Source organism: Anopheles coustani, chromosome 2, assembly GCF_943734705.1.
Source record: "Anopheles coustani chromosome 2, idAnoCousDA_361_x.2, whole genome shotgun sequence".
NCBI classification, from domain to species: domain Eukaryota; kingdom Metazoa; phylum Arthropoda; class Insecta; order Diptera; family Culicidae; genus Anopheles; species Anopheles coustani.
In genome coordinates, this window is record NC_071289.1 from 3,875,666 (window position 1) to 3,890,335 (window position 14,670).

Below are 14,670 nucleotides of genomic sequence, written 5' to 3' on the forward strand. Positions count from 1 at the left end.
AGGCGATCAACATAAAACATGAGGATGATGAAGAAGATAAACGGTTTGCAGCCTCAAGCACAAAAAGGAGAGAGAGCAGGAAGAGATATAGAAACGCATGGCGTGAGCTATGAATAATCGCATGCAGCTGCATCCCGGAGCCGAAGGAAGACGGGTTCGAGGCGAGGGATAGAAAAGCATAATAATTTTCGATCTCGAAACCAACGGTTTTCGCTTCTGGTAAAGACCGGGGGGTGGTGGTCGGTGTTTGCGAGCTGATTATGGAAATCGAAGTCAGCTTATAGGAATAGTTGTGGAGGTAAAGGCCTCGCCCACGATCGTTTGTTCGATCGACTATTTATGTTGACAACGGAATATGTCTCTCCCGGCCCGGCCAGGAAATGCTTCTTGCAATGTAGAGGCTTAGGTATTGCCTATTGCAGCAGTCCGGAAGTGAGTCTCCAACTGAATTCTTCTGAAAACGAGGTCGCTGTTCAGGTCGATCTTATTCCCTCCCGAACACTACCGTGCTCTTCAAAAGTTGAACATTGCCTCCCGTCCTACGATCTTGGTTTTGAAACGCACAGTAAATCATTTCAGCCAGCCTGAACGAGCGAACTGCGGGCGAATGGTAAACTACTAGCCTACAGAATTCGATACATTTCGTAACACATCGTAAAACAACACACGCACACACAATGTCTCGTCGACCGGCTCCGCGACTTCCTCTGCGTTGTATTTTCCCTTCAGAATCGGTGCTCCTCCGGATCCGAAAACCATAAACAATTTTTCGAACCCGGCGCGCACGATTGCACGCATTTTCATGTTGCTCTCCGAACAAACAGACGGCTGTGGTAAAGGATAATTAAATTTACTTGACCCTTTTCTATCTCACCGTGCGTTGAAGAAGAATTTAATAAAACGTGTGCATATATTTTTGCCCGCATCTCCCGAGGGGGTCTTCTTCGGTGTTTAACGTAAACGACTTTTTCTTTGGCGAAACTTTGCTCCCACCGATTAGAAGCCCGACGTCTGCGTGGAATCCTCCTGTAAGAAGGTTGCGATCGCACGTCCGAAAGAAGCCACCGATAAGCAAACCATCATTGCACGAAAAAGGGGGTTGGGAACCGTTGCCGGGTCCGGGAGATTATGCCACGGGTAGAAAAAAAAAATAAACATTGATAGCGCCTGGAAGGCGAATTGTCCATTTTATTAACTTATTTTATTATTGTTTTCATTGGCATCATCTTTTTTTTTCGACGTTTTCGGCGCACAAGTTCCGCGTGAGTGGGTCGGTTCATCACTCAAAACATTCGCCTTGCGGACTCAAACAAGACAAAACGCCCGATTGCACGGCCGATGCGTTTCAAAGGATTTGATTTCTACCTCTCGTCCTAATCAGGAGCTGTCTGTCACAGATTTGCGCAAATTAGCTGATGAAGCGTAGTCGCGGCGTTACCGTTTTTCTCGCGGATTTGTCGTTCGTCTATCTTGCTGGAGTTTTCTTTTCCTTTTGTTCTAATGTCCATGCCCGTTTGTTTTGTTTTTACGCCTCAAGGAGGTTGGACTGGGACCTTTCATGAATTATTCGACAACTGACAAATGAAAAGGAATGGGAATCACAGTAGGCTACAATTACCATCGCCTTGTATACTTTGTTAGTAAGCAGGTTCGAAAGATCACATTAAGCTTAGTGTGCAATTTGAATCTGCATTTTAATGCACGGAAATATCTCTTCTACACTTGTCAAGTGCATTTATTCTACAAATAATCCACTCCCACTATGTTAACGCTCGTTTCAATAAATTAATAAACTAAATTATATATATCCAGAACAAGAAGATCGTTTGATGAAAAAGATGAATGTAACAACTCATTTCAACGCATGCGAAGACGAATTCACTCAAATGATCCACAAAATCCCGTACAATCATCGAAAAAAGAGTTATGATGATTGCACCAAATTACTCATTTACAGCATCGATAAATTATTCATCATTCGTACGAGAGTGGTAAAGTGAACCGACCAAAACGAACGAAGAAATTTGGCGATCGAGAAACCCACCACCAGAACCCATGAATATCCGACCGAGATCCAACGCCTGTCGAAGTGATATTTTCGCCCCCAAGAAGCCTTTCACCTCGAGTTATTTTTCGGGCTGTTGTTTTTTTTTTGTTCGTTTGTGTATCCCACCAACGCACGGCGAAGTTGCTTGAATTTCGGAATTAAACCAAATAATAATTTACCACACATTCCGTTACCGGACCGGGAACCATATGGTCGTCGGCCACGTTCCTTCCAATGATACAATCAACAAGGGGGCTGTTGAAAACATGATCGTGCCGTACCCTCCGACGCACGCCATGTATGGCCAAAAAGTGAAGCATTCTGTTTTTTTTAGTGATTTTAATCCATTTTGATGGTGACTTGTGCCAAAACCCATTCCGCTGTCCATAAAGCGTTTTTTATTCGTGTATCAATTTTTGCAATGACAAAACAAGACAAACCAATTTTTAAAAATGCATACGCAGATATGGATTGTTTTTCTTTTTCTCGAACGATTACATTTCATCAACAAGGGGAGAGTGCTAATATGGAAGTGTAAACTACAGACGGGTTGGTTTGTTTGTACTTTCCGGAGGGAATTTATAATCTTTTTTTTATTTCTTCCTGGCCCAAATGGAAGGAAACTCCCCCAGCGATGATCTGTTCGACATCCGGTGACAACGCAAATACACGATCGTTTCGTGGTTGACCAGTTCGTTCTAATCTGGGATTGTTTTTTCACGTGAAATTTAATTTATGTACATGTTTATCTTGTCGAATCCGGGGCACATTCCGGGGCCGGACATTTGGTACCGCCAAAGACGAAACTTTCGTGCAAAACCTATTGCTTCAAATTTTGCTCCGTGTGTGATACATGTTCGTGGGTTTTTTCTCCGTTCCAGCTGGATGCCAGATGTGTCCCGGGAAAATCAAACAACACGGCAAAGACGGTAAAAGGCACGATTCTGGGGGTTCATATTTACTCGGAGATGAAAGGAAGGTTTATCCAAAGAAAATATTTGTATGCCTCCCAGGGGCACGCGAAACTCAACAGGTGGTTGGGATGAATGCTAACTTTTTCCTAGTCGAAAGGAGTAATAAGATAAACTTATAAGTCATACCGGTGGTGCTCGAAGATAATTGAAGTGATTGCAGGAGAAAAGGAAAAAGAAATAAATGTTCAAATAAGACATGCAACATCAACCGTTAATTGTAGCAATTAGCTGCTGGCAGCATTGCACACGCAGATCGGTGGGTGAATTAGCTTTAGCTGCACGTTCCAGTCCGTCGAGTCATTGCCACGTGTCTAAAATCCGGTTCTCCGACCGCGATGAGCAATTTATTACCGGGGGAAACATTTTACACCTCTTCGAAAAACCTACCGCGGTAGCCCTTCGACTCGAAACAGACGTAGGTAAGTAATGATTCAAATTTCAAGAAAGAAATAAAAAAAGCCGTACGAACGATCGTTCTGACTGGCAACATCAAATTCGAATAATTTGAATTTCAAATCAACTTTAGTATGCTCGAACTTATGCTTACTTTTTGTCCATCACAGAACGACAAACGAAGGTTGAACATAGAAGAATTCCGCTGATCTGCAAGTGATAACCACTTTACACTATGGCAATCTTTAACACCGGTGTTTCGTTACAGAATAGCAACCTGAAGCCAGGATGGACTGAAAAGCAACGAAAGCCGAGAAATATCTTCCTGAAACCGACTCGAGGGTTTGATGCATAAATCATCCTAAGCTCCACTAGTTTCGTCTTAACTTTTAGAAGAACCCATCGAACACCAGGGTTTGAACATCGCTTCGGGTTCTAGTTGGTACATGTTGAATAGAATCATATGGCCAACGTCGTCCGCAGAAGGACTTCCCTCCTCTAAGGGCCTTTGTGCCCTTTTCAATTTGACTTTATTGCAGGGTTTACGTTTCGGGATCGATTTCTTCCCGATCCCGGAGGAGGAAAGACGATGCGGACGAGAAATTTAACACCCGTAACACCCGGCTACAAGAAGATCGACCTGAACACAAAAAGGACGACTTGTAACGGGAGGAGGATCCATCCGTTTTTCTAATTTATTAGGAAACGCATCCTTATAATTGGAACTGGAAGAGAGGCAAGAAAACCAAGGCATTCGGGGAGGGACAACACGAACACCACCGTGGCACTTTGGTTTGTGTTCGTTTACAAGTTTCCCAATTGCTATTCCTCGAGGCCTGAGGGTTTAAGGATGAATAATTTTTGCACCGACAAGGAAAGGAAAAACGACAGCCACGAAATACGAGCGCGTAGAGCTATTTCAAAATGCATTCCGTCGCGCAGGAAAGTCGAAAGAAGTGCACAATTTTACAACTAGCAGCCATTTTTTGGCTTTTGAAGCGATCGAATTTCGAACGCCGAAGGACACCCCCGGAGGAGGACCAAGGCGCGTCTTCAGGAATGCCGAGGCGTTTCTGTCGTCGCGCGGTTCGTGGGACAAACGGAACGAGAAATAACTTCTTGCTCGAGGACCCGCTTTTTCCTGGGCGTCATTTGTATTTATTTTTTTTCACCCGCTGCAAGAGGCATTCATCTGTTTTCGCACCATTTCTGGTGCAGGCCACAATTGGAAAAACGCGCTGCGTCGCAAGGCAGAGGCCAAGTTGCCAATTTCTCTTCTATCCATCCTTCCTTTTCCTGCCGTTTGCTTTTATTTTTCACTCGCAGTATTCTTCTTCAGTTTTGCCTGCCGGGTCCAAAGAACCGAAAGCATCGACGTTATGCGCTCGGCTGCATGCAGCATCGTCGTCGTCGTCATGCACATTTGTCTTTCTTCGCACCATCGTTTTATGTGCTCTCCGTCGGCCGTTTTTCTGCACACGGCGGGACGCTGAAGAAACGGTTTTCTCTTGGGCAGATTTTCAAGGCCGAAACCGAACAGGAAACCTGAGCCACCGAAGGGCAATGGATTTCTGCATTGTTTTTGCTCGTTTTTCGTTCTTCGGTTGCAAACTACACAGTTTCAAAGGATTGCCAATAGGAAGATGGCCGATCGTGTGAGCAAAAAAGGTGCCAAACGAAATATTGAGAATGAAATTTGGTAGCTACTGGAGTTTTATCTCTTTCCCTTTGACGATTTTTAAGGCTAAAATTCGCTTCTGTCGCCATTTTTCGCCCGAAAAGTAACATACCATCAATTGAACAAAGAAAACAATTCATTTCGTTCTTCATCCAAACCATTAATCACAATTGTATCGCTCAAATTATGCTGCAAATGCTTTACTTTTTCATACACGCACAGGGAGAAGAAAAAGTTCGTTGGCACGATCTGCGTGACAAACTTGTTCTACCGAAACTTTCGATGAATTATTCACTTTCATTTCTCCATTCCCGGCGAATGCTTTCGACTTCCGGAAGTGGCAAAAGGAAACGACCAGCCAGCAATGCACCTCTCCTCCTCCTTGCCGGAATAATTTTCCCTCATTCATCATATCTTTACTGGATTCCAATCGATCATGCACTTCCTCCGATCCAGCCGACACTTTTTCGTGGTTCATGGGGCAGTAAGAGAAACGACGACAAACGGCCAAGAAGAGAAGGTGTGTAATGAATTCGACTTCACTTTTCGGGTTTATTGTCCTCTGTGAGGTGAGCTTTCCTATGGCTTCCCAACAAACAAAAAACCTTAGAAACCCCGAACCCTGACGACACATTTTCTCCCCTTTACAAGTCTACCTTTCCCCACACCCTTGAGGAATCTTCCTTAAGAATCACTTTCCTGACTCCACAACACAAACTGGCCCCGGAATAAATAATCACTTTCCTTATCTTTTTCCGGCGAAGGAGAGAGTTGTCTCGCGGTGCACGAAAATGCTAAACCTTGAAGAAGTGTCGCTTCCTCGAGAAAACGATGGAATTGAAAACGGCTGGCTCAAGCGGAGGACCGTTCCTTCAGCCTAATTAACAACATTCTCACGTGCACGCGGCGACAACAGTCCTGCCCCAAAAGTTTGTGGAAAAAAATGATTATATTTCCAAAGAAACGAGTTTAACGGGAGGAAGATTAATCGGTAGCGAGATTGAGTTTGAAATAAACTAGAAAAGAAAAGAACAAATGGAAATAATTTCCGTTTTGACCAGGCTAATTACTACATCTTTGTAGCAGCAGCTCTGAAAAAATAAACTTGTTGAACTCAACGCAGTGAAGTAAAAAAAAAATATCGCTCAAATTAGTTACACACCTTTCTTTGATCATCTTCTTAAACGGCAAAGTTTCACACCTTTTGCCTTCGATAATTAGACCCTGCTGGAAAAGGGCGGTGCTGCAGCTTTTAAAACATTCTTTAGCCATGGTGGAAAGGAATGATTTTCTAATTTCTGGTGTTTCAACCAGTCGGAATGCAGGTCACCAGAACAAACTGCAACATAAAACTCTTGAAAACAGATAGATTTTCGTGCGCCAAAGCTGCTCAAAAACAGAAAAGGAAACCGAATATGAAACCAGCGGCAAAACAACAATATAAACGATCCGATGGCGATCGGGAGCGTCCCTTCCCCAGTTCTTGAAAGATGCCATACAAAAAGACAAAAACTCAACCAAAACGAAACGAAATGAACCAAGGAATCGGGTTAGTGCTAAGAAGTTGCGGCGTAAAAAAACAGGTACGTGGAGCACGAGCTCTGCAGCGTAATCATAACATCGCGGTTTTAAAATATGATTCTTTCCATTCAATGCAACCGAATGCTCACGACTTTCCTCGACGGCTGTGGCGCGTCGCCAGACGATCCTGAAGAATGATAACTGCCCCGCAAATATCGTCTTCGGAGCCTTGGTTTCCGTGGATGGTGGCTGTGCGAATGCAATTTCCCTCCTATTTCTTCCCGATCCCGTCGGGGGAAAAACAATGCAGCCCAACCTGACAGGTCGGTCGGTAAGGTAAGGGCTCGGTTTCCAACTCCAACTGCCGGTCGGAGGAGATGGCGCAGCGGGCCATAACGAGTGCCCGAGCGATCCAGAACAAACGACTTCACAGCGAGGTCGACTTCTTCGGGTAACGGCGAGATGCCTTTGGGGTGGAAAATCCAAAACCGTGCGCGCTTCTCCGCGAGAATCATATGTGCTCCCGGGTGCGGGGGGAAAAAGCAGGGAGGAAAAAAGTATATTTTTCTAATTTATTATTTACCGTTTGCCTTCTTTTTCCTCGACTTCGGCGCCATGTCTGTGCTGCTGCTGCTGCTCTGCTGGATGGTTTTTCTCCGTCGATGCGCGCCGCCGTTTACTTCTGCCTTAGATCAAAAGTGGAATTGTTGATCTGCCTGTTCTGCTTTCCCGTTCCACAGCGTCCCTTTTTTCTCAAAGGGCGTTCCGTATTTTTTCCCTTATTTTGTTGTTTTTTTCTTCTCCTCCCTCACTGCCTGTGCTTGTGTGTTGCACTTCGGGAACACCTTTGGAATCGATCCAGAAAACGTATGGCTCTCGACGAGATTGACCTTGATTTTTCGTCGCAGTGTGCACAAACAAAATATTGGTAATTTCTATTTGTTTCACTCGTTGCAAACAAATATTTCAAACACGCACTACTGCAATATGGCACTTTCGGGGAATAATTCACCGGATAAAAGATGCGCTTTTTCGGTCGTACACTAAATCCACGCCAACTTTGCTAAGGGGTTTTCTTTCGCATCTATTATTGCTCCACCCGGATGGAGGACGTTAAACGATTTTCCTCGTGGGCATCTAAAATTGTACTCACACACCACCAACTCGTTTGCCTACCTATCACTTGCGCTTATCAATTGGGGGCTTACGAGCAACAAAAATGGAAAAATTAAACGCACCAGCTCTAGCTTAGATGCCGCTTATTCTTGCCACCATCTTGCGCTTATCAATCACCTCGGCCACAACACGATTAACCTCCACCGAGACGGAAGGGGATGATGTGCGCGAGCGCGTGTGTGTGTGTATGCTCAATGCGACAGCATAGGAGCATCGAACAAACGCGCAATACAAGATGATTGTTTTTGTTTAGGGTTAGTGCGCTGTGTATCCAATAATTGAAATGGCACGGGAGCAATTACCCGGACGAATCAATGCGCAACTGCGACTGCCAGATGTGTGGAACTCGGTTGCGGTCGGTTGGTGGTTTTCCACCCAGAATTTTTCCACTGCAACAACCACTGGCGATTGTTTTTCTCGCACAACGCGCGCCGTGTTACCTTTTATATCGACCACAAGCGGGCGATTTGTAAACAAACCACTTCTGCGAGCTGTCAAACCGTTTGCCGTCACTCGCGCTGGCAGCAGCTGTCAGAATTCGCAACAAAACGGAGCGAGTTTTCTTCGCTTTTTGTTTGCTTGCTCAAGTGTCCGATGAAGATAGCCCGTGTTTTGGTGTTTTTTGCGGACTCTACACTCCACCACTCAGCTGTTGATTAATCTCAATCGTTTCTCGGTAGCCTTTTTTTCTTCTTATGTCGCAGACGAGGATCCCCACGATGAACTCCGCCAACCCGTATAAGTGACGTAATTTAGCGACTAGACTCTTATAGAATACACCGTACAGAACACACACGCTTCACTGGCCCCGCATACTTTTGCTCCGTTTTTTAAATGGTTGATTGTTCTGGATCAATCGAGTTGATTCCAGCCTCCGGCGAGACAGAACCTTTTGCGTCGTTTTCGAGCGCGACGTGGTAGATTTGTATATCGTTTCCGCTGCGGAATTGCTTCCAACTGTCCCGGGACTAGGTTGAAAAATCGATTTGACGGCACGAGCGAACGTAACACCACCTTCCACCGACAACGTCCAATCGATACTAAAATCTCAACCTGCGAGTTCAAATATACAAACCACCGACCAATGCGAGAACCCACGGAAAACAAAGAGAGCAAAAGGGCTTTTTACTCTCTCGCATGTGGGTTGATTGGTGTGTCTCTTTTTCACATTCATCCGTTTTCTCTTTCTTACACGCAGGTAGTTAAAAAATATAAACTGAGATTAAAAGTATCGAGAGAGTCTACAGGGTTTTACAGTCCGGTCCAACAAGTTCTGGTGCTTGTAGCATCGTTTCATAGAAACTTTGTAACTTTTATGAGAGAATGAAAAACGTAACGAGAATGATCTCTCTCGCGGCATACTCAGCGCTCCCCCGTGCGTCCCCCGCTTTACATGCCCTTTGTGACAAGCGTCCCTTGACCATTTCCTACGCTTCCCCAGCGCCCACGTCTCACCCAGATCGTTGTGGCGCGATAAAACATAAACATTCGTACGCCATCCTTTTCACGTCGTGGTTTCGTTCTCCGTCTTCGCGCGTCTTCCATTCCGCTCGCAGATGATCGATACGCGGGTCTCAAGCAGCACACACGGCGAGGAAGACGATCAAAAGATGGCAAGACGGGACTGCTGGTGCTGATCGTAAAAAGCGGCCGGAAAGCCTGGAGTGTGAAGCCGCCGGAATGATACCGTCGTGGCGACTCTGCTCCCGAAATGTTGGAACCAGATCCTACTAGAATTTAAATGTTGACCCCCACCTTCGAAATAAACCTCTGCAGCGGCCGGTTCTTTGGCTTTGCCATGCCCTTTTCTCGCTCGGTTTTCTTTTTTTTTTGTTTGGGAAACCCATGCGCATAAAATTAACGTGTCGGGAACGTAAACTGCAGGAAGCGAAGAGATAGCGGGTCCGGGTGAGAAATGCAATCAATCTGTCAAACGGAATTCCCTTACTCCGGGGGTTTATCATCTGGATGAGTTCGTCTCTCTTCTTGATTTGAAAGGTGGACGTAAGTCCAGCATGATCAACTTACATTTGCTTATGCTCTTCTTACTGATTTTTCTTAGTTTTGAAATCTTGTGGAAAGTAGCTCTATCTCTTCACCAACTGTGATAAAGAGTCCGAAACCATTTTTTCTTGCTGCATAAATGAAATGAAACCAAAGTACATTTAAATACAGAATGTAGATCGCACACACGCCAACGGACACCTCGTCGATCACAACGTTTACGAGTGCACGAAATTGTCACAAGCCGAGATCAAATTTGCGTCGTTTATCTTCCACTTACTGGCAAGCAACTTCCTGTGGCAACTTCGAAAATAGAAATTAATCTTAGCGCGGGGATTGCAGACGAACCGCTCCTGTCGGCAGACGTCGCCTCTTATCCCGAGCATAAGTTTTCCCGATGCTAAATGGGAAGCGCGTAAGTGCGCCCAACTAATAGCGACGGAAATTGCCTGAGAAGAAACGAATTTTTCGTCCATTTTCTCGAGAACGAAATTCCGATTCCGCTGGGTGGGAAAGTCGGAGCTGGCTGCTGCTGCTGCAGCGGGTAATATTGTTGTGTATTTTGCAAAAATAGATTACCGACAGACGACACAGATTACGCCGCTTCGAATCGACGTTGACGATTCGTCTTCGAACGGCTTTTCTTTCTCAGACAGCGTGTGTGTGTGTTTATGTGGGTATGTGCATGGCCACGACACGGGCCGATATCCGTGCCAGACCGAGTGTCGTATGCCTAAAAATAGCTATTTCCCTCTGTCGTCGTCGTGCGGAAAGTGCGACGATGGTTCCCTACGCCATCCGTGTCTACTTTGTCCGCGTTCTCTAGGCGCGTGTTTTCCACACCACACCAACTCCAAGGGCTGTGTCGAAATACGGTCTGTGCGGGCACCAGTGTTTATAGGGGTTTGTTTTGATTTAAGGTCCTCAAAACGAATCATCCCGTCTGGGTTGGCTCATTCGCGACATTCCCCATTCCCAAACCCATTCGCTCTTCTTCAACAGTCTGCGGATGTTATTAACTGATTTATCCGTCTGGCATTACAACACTTGCCTGAAAAGGGGGGAGATCCAAGGATTTCGTCGACGACAACTTGGTCACTGAGAGGAAGAGCAAGGGAGAGCGAGCCTCCTTCCGAACACAATTCATTAAACTTTCGACTTTATGCTTCTTGTTTGGGTGGCGCGAGATTGCGAAAGTAGAATTTCGCGACATTCCAACACTCGCACAATGCGCGACGCGCACTTCGTTCGCGGTTGAAGTCACCGAAGGACGTTGGCATGACACAGATTTTGCTTTCGGTTCTTCATGCTGCGAAGAATTCGCCGATCTACTTTGGGAGAAATTTGATTATTTAACCAGTCCCGTCAGTCGTGGCGGGTGAAGATGGCATCCCAGATGATAAATTTCGTCACCTCGTTTTGCGTGTTGACAATAACATCGGGCAGCTGAGAAATAGCAATCGCCCCAGACATAACAAAACGAAAGTAGCGAAAAAATAATGTGTGATCATTTTTAGACCTTCACAACAACATAAAGAGAGGTAGAAAAAACAAATTTTCAAGGGCACAGGTAAACGGGGACATCGAAGAGCACAATACTTTGTACCAATGTCCAAAGGTAAACGATCAGATCTCATTACACTTGAAAAGCGCATATCAAGCCACTTGAGAAAAATGGTATTTTACACCCCTGGCTAAAGGGACAGAAGGGAGACCCGGACAGAAAAGAATACCTGTTCGAGAAGACAGAATCCGCTGGTGGTGGTGGTGATGGTGGTTGAGCGTTTCCGTGCTGATCGTACGAAATTAACGATCAAAACACAATAGAAAAACTGTCAGATTTGAAAGGGAAGAAGCTGAGAAGCTGCGATACCAAGAAACCGTCAGGGGTTGCCTCGATCCTCTCTGGCTGTAATATTTATCTCATTTCAATACCAACCATCATCAACTTTTACTTCTCCCTTTTTCTATACAAAATAATATGAAAACCGAATGTGGCAGCGCGGTACGATCGTACGATAGTACCAAAGAAAATCATCTTCTTCATTGTTCGATTTTCTGTCCCATTTTTCAATGCTTGGTCGTCTATAAGATCGTCTCTTTTTTAGAATCTTCTTACTTTTGGTTATGGTGTTATTTTAAGCTCTTTTTCTTTTACTTTTACACTTCTTTAGCCTTTGAATACACGATGGATGACGTCTGGACTGTTTTTGTTCGTTCTCGTATTTCTGTATACTCTCTTCATCTTCTGACCATTTTTCGTACGATCACCACACCACAAGGGCCTGCTCGTCCTTCTCTTTGGTTCTACTTCATCAACCGTTCTTTCATTCCTGCCTTTCATACAAAAACGCTATTCTTTTCTTTCAATTGCTTTCGCCTGGAAAAAGGTTCTGACTTTTGGGAGCGTGAAGTCAGAATCCCGAAGCACAAAAGCGTGGTTTGGAAGTTGAAGTCGCTGCGCGAAAGGAGCGAAACGTTCTTTTCAAGTGTTAAGAAACCAGATTTTATTATTACACTCGTTTCTTTTCGTTTTACGAGTAACAACCCCCCGCCAGGCCAGCCAGGGCCCAGCTAAGGGCAGCAGAAGGAAGGAAATGTACGCAGAGTCCACCAGCGAAGAGGGCAACAAACAGGACAAAGGTTTGAACAAGTGAATAAGGGAAACGCCAACGGACGTGTGCAAGACTTTCGGGGCAACAAACGCTGATCATCGAGCAGATGAAAAGAAACGGATAATGCGCAAGGTAATGTGAAGAAGATGGACACGAAAAAACAGGGGAAGATTTAGCTTTTTTTTTCAACACAAAATTGTAAGCCATCAACGTTTGCTGTCTGTCAGGATCTAATCGATTCGGACTAGAACGTTCCTTTACCTTACACCATACGCATCCGAGGTGTTTGTGAAGAATAACACAAATCGAAAGATCGTGAAGGAGAAAAAAAACCGAGCATGATCTTCATGTTTACCGTAACAGAAAAGTTTATGAAAAAACATTATTCTTACATGCTTTGAGAATGTAATGAATTGAAGGTAACGAACAAACAATTGTGCAGTTCAAAACAAACAAAAATTGGTAAGAAAATGGTCAAATTCTCTGATCACAACAGAACGTTTTATCTTTATAAATAGCAAGGACACTTTTGTACATAGTTGAAGAAGTTCGTTGCACTAGCATTAACTAGGTAAATTACATTTCCATTTATTCGCAAATCATAAATGTCACTTCTTTGCCTTCAACATCATCTAACATCACGCTGGTGTTTGGCAAACTGAGCACGAATATTTTATTACAATCCAACTTTTCACTCGAGACTCATTCTGTGTACCTAGAGAGATGCGAGCAAAGGGTTATTGGTCAGATCGGGGTCAGCTAACGTAATAAAATTGGTCATTTTATATGACAGTGGCAAAATACACGTCCACCTAAAATTACCGAAGAAATTTCACCCATTTCTTCGCCACTTTTCAACACCATCGCACCAAAGGGCGGCGACATTACGTACCTTGAGGGGTGGAACGTGCGCCAAACGAGATTGCAGATCAAAACCGCACCGTTTTGCATCGTAAAATGGCCTTCATTTCATGGGTTCTCATACATTTTTACCCTCCTTTTGATACGAATTAAACACGTCAACACCGAAAACGATTGCGGAGGCGACACTCGAGACGCGGTGGTTGAAAATTTGCATTTTAATTAAAATTTCTCCATCACCTTTGGCCGGGAGGAAATGTTGACAAAAGTGGGACCGACCTAGTACGCCACCATCCTACACTGGTAGATGGTATTTCATGCTGCGCCAGTGCATTGTGCAATAATGGGGATACTGAAATGTTCCAGAGTTTTGGCGATAAACTTACCCAACTTATCTGACTTGGTTTTCCTACCATTTTTGGAGCTTTGTTATGTTTCATATGGAAATGGATGCATATTTTTAATACTTTATTGAAACATAAATTCTCCTTCTAAAATTAGCCACTCAATAAATTGAGGGAGAAATGTATTGCCAACAGAAAACAATATGATTATTTTAATTAAAAACCAACAGAAACTGTCACTTAACAATCCAAGGATCAAAGGTCTAAAATCACACTTCATAATGTGACGCTTAATCCCGGCGAGCAAAAATATTGGCCCAGCTGTAGCTACCGCTTCTCCAATCTGTGTCTTTGAATTAACTGTAAGCTCCCCGATGGGTGTCACATTAAGCGGAAGAGTTATCTACGGCCATTTTTAATGTTTTATTTAATTTGCATTTACGGATCTGCAGCACACCTTTCCCCGGAGATGCTGTTTATCTTTCTACTTGTTCGGAAAAGTGTGCCCATCCAGTCGAAACGAACCATCCGTGCAACAAACCGTCGAAGTTTACTTCTTCTCTCTAGAATCCGTCGTGGGTTAATCTGGTGTCACCTCCAGCATCGCACTCCACCAACACGATCCCTCGCGCGGAAGACTAAGACGCGTGCTTTATCTTAAGTAGCGGCGGTTTTCGGGATCTTCAGCCGGGGAAGGGGTTAACTTTCGACCAGCTCAAGCCAACGCGGATGAATCCAACCATAAGCTCCTCCATAATCGAGGATAATCCAATTAAGTAAACGAGATTCATCCGGGTGTCCGGGTTGTAATGCACCTCAATGCCGGAGTATGGCATTACAAAGCGATATGCCGACACACATTGGTGCGAAGTTTTCCGCGTGTGCGGCTTTGAGTTCCGATTGGGATTTGTAGAATAAACCGAAGGTGACGGTGCGCTACCGGAGAATTTGCATAAAAATATTTGCAAACACAAACTGGAAGAGCACATTTTTGAGCATTTTCTCTTTTTTAAAACATCATCTTAATGATCTGTCAACATAAAAAAAAACCCCTTTT

The 14,670-nt window shown here is 44.5% G+C and overlaps 1 protein-coding gene across 2 annotated transcripts in view; it reads right to left on the reverse strand.

Moving 5' to 3' along the window:
* Positions 1 to 14,670, reverse strand: part of LOC131266852 (bone morphogenetic protein receptor type-1B) — a 116,883-nt gene that overhangs the window by 19,809 nt on the left and 82,404 nt on the right. The window contains exon 1 of one of the 2 annotated variants that reach the window (XM_058269517.1): positions 7,197 to 7,771. The exons of the other annotated variant lie outside the window; for it this stretch is intronic. Coding sequence (XP_058125500.1) covers positions 7,197 to 7,230 — 34 coding nt within the window. The 5' untranslated portion in view covers positions 7,231 to 7,771. Of the gene's footprint in view, positions 1 to 7,196; positions 7,772 to 14,670 lie in introns of those variants that run through there. 2 annotated transcript variants of the gene reach the window in all.